Source organism: Cryptomeria japonica, chromosome 4 (genome assembly GCF_030272615.1).
Source record: "Cryptomeria japonica chromosome 4, Sugi_1.0, whole genome shotgun sequence".
NCBI classification, from domain to species: domain Eukaryota; kingdom Viridiplantae; phylum Streptophyta; class Pinopsida; order Cupressales; family Cupressaceae; genus Cryptomeria; species Cryptomeria japonica.
In genome coordinates, this window is record NC_081408.1 from 238672768 (window position 1) to 238683484 (window position 10717).

At 34.8% G+C, this 10717-nt stretch overlaps 1 protein-coding gene across 1 annotated transcript; it reads left to right on the forward strand.

The window, feature by feature from the left end:
- The first annotated feature begins 795 nt into the window (after positions 1-795).
- LOC131037222 (putative leucine-rich repeat receptor-like serine/threonine-protein kinase At2g24130) lies at positions 796-2723 on the forward strand. The gene is made up of 3 exons (XM_059219066.1): positions 796-1024; positions 1183-1288; positions 1391-2723. Exons 1-3 carry the CDS (start codon positions 796-798, stop codon positions 2721-2723), a joined length of 1668 nt encoding a protein of 555 aa, XP_059075049.1.
- Positions 2724-10717: the final 7994 nt, after the last annotated feature.

Here is a 10717-nt window from a genome sequence, read left to right on the forward strand (position 1 = left end):
ATGAAAGATGATGGCACTACTTATAGTCATCACTAATGGCAATTCTAGTAGGAAATAACCCATGGATTGCTTGTCATATCTATAGCTTTCAATAATCGATTGACAGAAGATACTTCAACTTTTCTAAAACTTTAATTTATTTTCTAGTAAAGAAAAAGAAAATGATTCCTAATGGACTTAGATTACAAACTTGTAGTAAATAGGCTCAAACGAGTTTTGTATGGGATGGTATACATAATCCAATCCAAAAAATGTAAAATAAAATTTTCAACATTTTCAATATAAATTAAAACTACCTACGAAAGTTGATGAGATGGCTAATAGTGATCAACAATTCTGTTGGTGGATTATGTGTCATATCCATAGATTTCAATAATTGATCGAGAGAAGATACATCCACTTTTCCAAAACTAAAATTTATTTTCAAGTAAGAAAGAAATGATTCCCAATAGACTTGACTGTAACAACTTTTAGTCAAGAGGCTCAAAGAAGTGTTGTATGGAAAAATATACATGATCTAATAAAAAATATGTAAAATGGTTTTTCCAATATTTTCAATATATAATAAAACTCCGTAAGAAAGCTAATAATGTAGCTGATAGTTATCGACAATGCTGCCAAGAAATAACTGGTGGATTGTGTGTCATATCCATAGTTTTCAATAATCAATTTAAAGAAGATTCTTCCACTTTCGCAAAACTTCAATTTCTTTTCAAGTAAGAAACAAATGATTCCTAATGGAGTTGTCCCTTCCCTCAGGAATTTTATTTTTCTCTATCTTTGATTCAAGTCACAATGCTTTCTCTGCTAGCGTTATTCCTTTTAGCTTTCACACCTGTGATAACTCATACATCACACAAATCTTCTTCTTCTGATCAAGATGCACTTTTGGCTTTTAATAAGGCGGTGCTAGTTGACCCGTATAAATCCTTGGACAATTGGTCTCCCAATCACACCCTCTGCAACTTGATTGGTGTCGCCTGTTCTTCTCGCCTAGAGCGTGTAAATTCCTTGAATCTCACAGGTATGGCTTTACTCGGTTACATCTCTCCTTACCTGGCAAATTTCTCTTTCCTTTCAACACTTGTTCTTAAAAATAACAGCTTTGAAGGCCAAATTCCACCTCAGTTGGGAAGGCTTTTTCGGTTAAGAAATCTCCGACTGTCTAGAAAATATTTGAAGGTTTCTATTCCACCGAGTTAGGAGACTGCCGCTCTTTACAATCTCTTACTCTGTCTTATAACAATCTAACGGGCAGCATTCTGCCCCAGCTTGGCCGTCTGTCAAAGTTAGAGACCATGGCATTAGCGATGAGCCAACTGACAGGTACAATTCCATCATTCATAGCAAACATGTCCTCCTAAATTCAATTAGATTTTGGCTGAAACAGATTACATGGCGTCATTCCTGTTGAATTGGGTACGCTTACCCAGCTCAAACTTCTTTTTCTCGGCCTAAATAACTTCACCGGACCAATTCCTGCTACCCTTTCCAACTGTAGTCTTCTCCAAAATTTGTCATTACCGGACAACCTGTTGACAGGTGATATACCTTGGCAACTTGGCAAACTGTCAGAATTGCAGGAACTTATATTATGGGAAAACCAACTCACTGGAAAAGTCCCAAGCTCCCTCTCGAATTGCACTCAACTTGAGCAGCTAGTGTTAGCCATTAACGAACTAGAGGGTACGCTGCCCTTAGAGTTTGCTAAATTGCTCCAGCTTAGGCGGTTTGAGGTAAGGGAGAATCATTTCGTGAGTGGAAGTAACCATCTACCCATTTTAACAGCCTTAGCTAAGTGCTCCAAATTAAATGTATTAGATTTGGCCTGGAATAATTTCACCGGGGTCATTCCCTCTTCAGTAGGCCTGCTTTCAAATAGTCTGTCTCTGTTTATAATGGGATCAAATGAGATTGGAGGAATTATTCCAGAGGAGATTAGCAATCTCACAGAGTTGACATTGCTAGATTTAAGCAGCAACCTTTTCATAGGGAATATACCATCCACCCTGAGTAGACTACCCAAACTTGAAAGGTTAAATCTGAAGAAAAACAATTTAGATGGGAGCATCCCAAACGGTTTGGGTGATGCAAAAATGCTTGGTTTTTTATCACTAAGTGAGAACAAGCTGTCAGGACAAATTCCGGATACTCTTTGCAACCTCACACAACTACGCTACGTCTATCTTGATCACAATCATTTGTCAGGAGAAATCCCTGCTATTTTAGGGAGATGCCGATCTCTGATGCTGCTGGATTTGGCTTACAACAATCTAGCAGGCAACATACCTCCAGAAGTTGCTGCTCTTCCAGATCTCCAATTCTATTTTAACGTGTCCAGAAATTTGTTACAAGGTTCTCTCTTAGACATGAGCAATATGGTAATGGTCCGGGCTATAGATGTATCAATGAACAAGTTCTCTAATGGCATTCCAGGTGCAATCGCAAGCTGCATCGCATTAGAGTATCTAAATTTGTCTTGGAATGCAATTACAGGTCCAATTCCTACCTCTCTTGCAAAACTGGTAAATCTTCAAGTCATGGATCTTTCCTTCAATAACTTGACAGGTACAATACCAGGGAATTTTAAAGATATGAAAATGCTCCGGAATATCAATCTGTCTTCAAGCAGGTTAACTGGAGAGGTCCCACAAGGAAGAGTTTTTGCAGAATTGGATGTCTCAGAACTTATGAATAGCCTTGGCTTTGTGGCACATGGATAAACTTACCGGCATGTTCTCATTCCGAGCACAAATACCCATCAGTCTCCAGAAATGTGATAATCCCTGTTGTGATCGGCATTTCAATTTTCATCCTATCTTCTGTGTTGGGAGCATTTTCTTATAGATTGAGGCATAGAAAGATCCCTCCTCTCAAAGTGTGGCCCCCACGAATTTTGTATGATGAACCTGTAGCTGCAACTGGTGGCTTTAGTGAGGCAAATCTTATAGGGATTGGTAGCTTTGGATCTATTTATAAAGGGGTTTTAAACAGTGGTAGAAAGTGGTAGAAATGTTGCAGTTAAAGTTTTCAATCTGCAAGAGTAAAATGCTCATCAATGTTTTTAGTAAAGAGTGTAAGATATTGAAAAGGGTTAGGCATCGGAATATAATTAAGATCATATCAGCTTGTTCTAACAATGAGATTAAAGCTTTGATTCTTCCTTTTATGTCAAATGGAAGTTTGGAGCAGTTGTTATATCCTTCTGAAGGAGACGAATGCATCTTAAACTTGAGTGGAGATGAATGCATCTTAAACTTGAGTGATCGATTAAGGATAGCAATAGAGATGGAATGAGATATTTACATCATCAATGTTTTGTACAAGTAATTCACTGTGACTTGAAACCTAATAATATATTATTAGGTGATGATATGATTTCATATGTAGCAGATTTTGGTATTTTAAAATTATTATTTGAAATTTTGTGGATTCAGTAACTTTTGTGAACGCACTAAAAGGTTCTATTAGCTATATTGCACCAGATATGGATTTTGCATTCTTAATATTATGATGTCATATATTATATAAATGCTTCAAATAGATTGAAAGTTACTAACCACTATGTTGAACTGTAGAATATGCAATGGGTGGAAGAGTCTCTACAAAAGGAGATGTATATAGTTATGGAATTCTACTTTTAGAGTTGTTGACAAGAAGGAAACCTATGGACAACATGTTTGTAGAGGGAATCAATCTTTGCAAATGGGTAGGAATGAATTTTCCAAATAAAATTAGAGAAGTGGTTGATAAGGCCATCCTTACAAATGTTAATGAATTAGAAATAACAATGGTTTTGTCATGCCTCGCCCATTTTATGGAAGTGCGACTGGTTTGCACAAGGGAATTGTCTCAACAACAAACAAACACGGAAAACATAGTTGAGAGATTGGAAAAAATTAGAGATACATTTAATGGTATTCATGGAGGTTTTCAATTACCAATAGATATCTCACATTCGGTTGAGGATACTAGGGTCATACTAGAAATATGAATCCAGACAGCCATGAAAATTGGTCTACATCTACCTACTAGATTGTTAAGGAGAAGTTCCAAATGTTAATTCTTCTTTTACTACTTTTTCATTTATTACAAGATTTATTTTGAGTGTCATATAAGCATTAGAGAAAGATTAGGAGAATATTTAAGCTTAAGGTTTTTTAAATAGTATAGAAAAAAGTGAGGAGATTCAAGGTTGACATGTAAAATTTAAAAGAAATCCAACTTCAATAATCTAAGCATGATTATTAAAAATAAATTTTAGAAGCTGAATTATATCAAACAAAAATGTAATACTCATTATTATCTTCAAATTTTTATTACAAACTGAAAAGATTCAATAGGGATGAAATCTAGTTTTAATAGAAAATTTATATGTTTATTTTTTTGAGTTCCACAATTTTATAATATAAGAGTTTTATTTTTATATTAAGACATCATATTTTTTTTGGTTGTGATGCATATGTACATGTGTCAAAGAAGAAGCAAACAAAGTTTGAGAGCAATGTTGTGAAATGTACCTTAGTTGGGTATAGCTATGGTGTCAAAGGATACTAGCTTTGGGATCTTGTTGCATAGAAGCTAATAAATATTTATGTTTAGAGAATCTAATCCTTGTTTTATTACATTACATTCAAAATAAAAAAATGAGGAAGATGTAATTCAACTTCTTTCTACACCTAATAAAATTGAATCAAGACCCCTAGATAGGAAATAAGTTGAGGAAAACTCATGTAGCTATGAATCTTTAGAAGGCGGTGAAGAACCTCCAACTTAGCTTGTTTTAAGGTTTAAAAGACATAGAGAAAAACCTAAAAGGTTTTCACCTGATGATTGGACATGTATATATAATGAGACCATAAATTGTCTCACATTTAACTTATTAAAATCATCTATCTCTTCTAAGCATATTAATGTAATAGTGGTTTTTAGTAATAATTGGAAGTTATATAGATTGCTTAAGGTAAAATGTCAAGTAGATATCTTGTTTATTTTTATTAAATAACTGTTATCCAAATTGATTTTTATATATCTCTATGAGTGTGAAAGATGTTTTTGGTTAAGGGAAATCAAGTTTTGAAGGGATCTAAAACCCTTTACAAAATAGGTTTTTGAAGGACCTGAAATCCGAACCTTAAGGTAAACCTAAAAGTCCACCCAATGATATAGTACAAAAGTGAGACAGGGTAAAACTATACAAAAGATGGGGGACAATGCAAGAAGGACCCCCAACAAGAAACAAAAGGTTGCAAAAGACAAAGACCAACAAGTAGCCCCAACCCAACCAAGACAGATCAAGGAATTGATCTGCACTTGTGGGAGAAAAGGGTCATATCAAAAGAGGACTTCGAGGATTCAGATTTATTACCTTTAACAGTAATCCACCACTCCTCAACCCTAGAATAAGTGCTTTGCCTATAAGATGGCTCCAAAATAGAGGACATCCCACCAATATAAGGAACAATAGCATCATCCAGAGAGGCAGGGACAACAGAAATATAAGAATCAAAAGGACTAGAAAAAGATCCAGTAGCAATCTGGGAAGTGGGAGGGTCAACCACCATTGAAGACCATCCATCATCCTTCAATTGATCAATCGGGATGCCACCACCAAAAGATAAATCCACACACACTTGAGGCAAAGCAACAAGATAGCTTTCATTTACAAGGGCCACAACAAGGGCAACAACCTGAGGCGCATTACCATCACCATCATCGGCCTGAGGAACCTAAGAAACCACTTGGGAGAATCTTTTCTTTCAAACAAATAGTGTTTAGAAGAGGCACCCTACCACTAAGAATCAAAACCTTCAAACAAAGTAGTGTTTAGAAGACTATGCAAGATGTTACAACGTAGATGAATGAGTTATTAAATAAACCATGACAAGAAGAAGATTAAAAAATAGTTACAACAAAGAGCTCAAGAAATGAACTCCAAAAAACTCTAGGCAAGGATTTGCAGAGATTATGAGAAGGTAGAGAAGGATCCTCTAGGCTCCCAACATATTCCAACATTCATGAAAAATCATGGAGCATCATTCATTCCTAAATTAATGGACAAAGTATTTGTTTCATGCAAGTTGTAGTTGCACACTACACTGTGCTATCTTTCTCCAACAAAGATAAATTGCATTATCAAATCACTCTAATGTAATTTCATGATTATATAATCTTCTTCATGATGAATAATAGTTTGGTCAAATAAACTAAAGAATAATTCCTTCATCTATGTTGATAACTTGGAGACTTCCAAAAATTAGGGTACCCAAAAATTGTGAAAAACATAGTCATAATAAAATAATGATATATCCCATATTTCTTAATTAAATTAAAACCTTCAAAATGATCCAAAAACTATACTTCAAGGGATAAAATAAATTCAAGAGTTGTTTTATATTCGTCATATGAAAGGAGGAATTCATGATAGGAAATGACTTAGACAAAGGTGGTAGGATGAAGGACATCAGTTTTAGTTTTCTTTAAGTTTTGTTAACGGCCCCTCAAAAAATGGATCACAAATACATTTTCTTAGTGGACTGGTTGGGTAGATATGGAATATAAATTCTATAAATACATTGCAATCGCTTGAGCATAGGGATGGATTAGAAATGCTTGTTTTAGCCCAAAGAAATAGGATATATCTAGTTTCATTTCCAGCAATGTAAACAAGGGACCAACAATTTTACTAAATCCCTTAAGGAATCTTCTATAACAACTTGAATGCCAAAAAAAACTTCTAATATCAATTTGGGTCTTAGGAACCTCTATCTACTAAATAATTTCAATCTTTTTAGGATCCACTTTGATCCCCTATTTTGAAACATGACAATACAAAATAATTCCCCCAGTCATCATTAAGGAACATTCCTCATGATTAAGAGATAGATGGTTATCTGTAATCCTTTGTAAAAACCTTGTTTTGTCTTTCAAATGCTTCTTCAAACTTTTTTCCCATAAACAATGTAATCATCCATATATACCTCCACACAAGTAGTAGTCAAATATGCAAAAAAGGCCAAAATTGCCCTTTGAAATGTTGCAGACACATTAAAAATCTTGAATGTAAGAACTCTATATCTAAAGGTAGCCCAAGGTCAAGCAAAAGTGATTTTTTCCTAATCCTCAAGAGCTACTTGGATCTAATTGTACTCGATAAAACCATCAATAAATGAGAAATAACTATTGCCAACTAAATTGTCTATAACTTGATCAATAAATGGGAAAGGAAAATAATCCTACTTGATTGATTCATTCAATTCTTTATAATCTACATAGGGTGATTCCACAATACTGGGTTACACTTTTTTATACATCTTGATTTTTGCTGAAATCATACATGTTTTAGAAAATATAATGAATTAATATTTGAGAGGTCCCATTTAAAGTAATTAATCGAGGAGAGTTAGATCAAAGCCTCTTAGATCAAAATTTCTTAGATAGGACCTCTCTACTTCTAAATCATGCCTACAATGGAGTCTCCTTTGCACCTATCAAAATGCTAATAAAAAACCACTTTTACATTATCTTTTGGGGGGTCAAACGTACTCATTTAGAAGTTTTTCTATAATTGTTTAGTCCTTATTATAAGCTTTTCAAATAGTATAATTTTTAATATATTTAATTTTATTAATATATGTATTTTTTATTTCTTATGAATGTTGGTTTTTCATCGAACATTAAGGATTGTGTTTTACGGATGTGGAAAATTTGAAAAATAGAGAAAACAAGTTGTAAAAAATATCTCTTTTGTAGGTATTGATATCATTTCAAAACAAAAAATATAAGTTAATTCAAATGCATACAAAGAAAGTTATGCATTACAAAATACACCATTGCCCAAATTATAATTAAATTATCCTCAAAAATTAAATAAAAAATATATATGTAACAAAAAATTATGAAATTACATCCATTCACTAGATATTTGTGTGACTATTTCAAAAATTAGAATTTTCTTCTTTCTATAAAAAATGTTATGCCTTACCAAATAAATGTCACTTCTAAAAAATGTTGATTACTGTAAATATTGGGTTATTAAAAGTAACATAACAATATAGACAATTCAAAGTAAATATTGAGGGAAAGAAAATTTATAGAGAGAGGAAGTATGGTGAGGAGGCCATCGCTTCTTTTTTTGACAAGGAAAAGGAACGATGGAGGGTGACTGAAATCATGGATGTTGGGTACAACAGGAAAGACCTGAATTCTCTCTGAGCTGACATGGCGGAATTAATCATGAGGTATATCACTCTTCAAGGAAGAGTTGCTAGTATTTTCTTATATCATTTTATAATTTTAAACCATTTTAGGCATGGTAAAGTTATCTCCATCCTATTCTACTTGGTGTCATCCTCAAAAAATAGTTTAGCCAAACCTGCTAAGAACCAAGATAATCCTGTGCTTCATGAGGGGCTTATCATGTTAATCATGGAGTATGCCAAATCTCATGAAGTTAAACCTTCCCCCATGGATAAAACCCACATTTCCTCCTCTAACCTTGAGGTGCAGTTTGTTTCTGATACAAAGATGGATAAGGATGAGAGTGGCAATGCCCTTGACTGGTGTGATATTAACGATTCAAAGGAACCTAAGTATAGACCAGAGAAAGAAGGGGACCCTATGGTGACCCCTAGAACTAACAACAGTAGGAAAATCAATCCTCCAAGGTGGGCAGCAAGCAAGTTTAAGTTTAGCAGCAGGAAAATGCAAGACCTAGAGCCACCCATCAGGAAGAAAATGAAATCGACCAAGTCAAGTGGGTCCAAAGATAAGAACCATGAGATTATGTTAGACATCTCAATAAATGTGGATAACGAGGAATAGGGGACCATGAATAAAGAAAACGAAGGTGTTCAAAAGGGGGAGAAGGTCCTAGAAGACCTAGTTTTGGAGGTCACTAGGGGCTAGGAGAGATGCTAGAGGTGGGTTGGTAAGGAAATTGGAACCCTGAAAGAGGATTAAGGACTATACTGATACTTTCACAAATTCCCCAGGGCCTAGTAAAACTGAGAAGCTCATGAGATTGACTTAGAAGTTGTCTCATGATGTCGAAACTATGAAGATCAACCACAAGTGTAGAATTAATAAGCTAGAAGAGTATGTGGTTGACACCAAAGATGACATGAATAATACGGTGTAAATTAGCAAGGAGGCGATGAGTAACAACACCGAGGGTTTGAAAAAAATCAATGCCATGATTGGAGACTATAGAACCGGACCCATATCTAGTGATCCTCCCTTGGGGGAAAAGTAGAAAAAGAATACTTCGGACAGCAGCGAGAGTGCTGCTGGAGGGAAGACTATCTCGTGTTTCTGTACCAGGACAAGAAGTCAGAGCCAGAACGAAGGTATCTCCAGATTTATCATGGAGGATTTGGAGAAAATCAACAAAAAGATTATTCAGAAGAATTTTGAATATTTTTCTTATTTTTTGGGGCTTTTCATGTTGTTTTTGGCTTTTGGTCTATGTGGGGCTTGTCCCCTATTTTGCTTCTATTTAATGTATGTTTGGCTGCTAGCCTTGGTCTGTAAAACTTTTGGTTTCGGGTCCCTATAAAACCCAATTATCTTTATCAAAAATAATACGGATAATTATTTTTTAAAATATATATTAAGAATTCATATGAAAATTTTCACAAATTAGTAGTTTACTTCATCTAAAAATTTGTAATGGTTTAGTTGCTATAGGCTTTAGAAAGTAATAATCCAATGCAAAATGTTGATTTCAATGTCAAGTTTGGCCAAAATGTGTAACCCAGTATTATGGGATAACCCCACACACACAACATTCACCATTCTTTTTAGTGATAATAACCAATGGGAAAGACCATTGGCTATCTAGTGTAGTTACGGTAGGAGTAAGTCCTCAAAGTGAATAATCTGGACCGTGCAGCAAATGAAACACAACACAAACAACTCAATGTGATGGAGGCAATGTAGAATCATAATTATATTATATCAAGGATTGAAATACAACTTGTCGGCAACATGCAGGCTTACAAGATTTGACACACAAGTCTAATTACAAACATGCTCCAATGCAATATCTAGGCTCCAGGAAGAACATGAGCAAACTCTAGATCTTCTATCTCTATCTTACTTGTCAAAACATGTGTCTATTTTCTTAATTACATTGATTTATATGACATTCATAGCTCAAGGATGATCCACATCAGCCCAAGATGGAACAAATATCAATGAAGAAGATTTATGTGTAAAACAACAAGGTTAGCCTTCACCAAAGGAATCCCTCTGGAAACAACATAGAATGATGCGCGGACCCCAACGGAAGGTCTTTCATGAGCCAAGCAACGTTGGAAGTAATGCAATTAGGCTCCACAAGATATGAAAAGATCTGCAAGATTTTCCATTAGCAAAATAGGTCTGGGCAGTTCTGGAACTCTGAGCTTGAAAACTATCCCAGATTCTGGAAGTGATAACTTACTAGAAAAAGATCCAAACATCCCACGGACTTAGGATAAAGTAGATAAACATGTCCACAATAAAAATCCAACTCTACAAGATCCGATGTGTGAATACAAAGAAACATAGAAAGAAATATTGAAACTACAAAACAAAAAGAAAATATTTTTTGTTCATGCAAGATTGCATAGAACTAGGGATTCTCCTGCACTAAACGTCTAGGGTTGATGAAAAAAAGAGACTCCCTCACTTTGCAGGGGTCAAAGAAAAACTGAAACGGCCTGCCTCTTCCTAA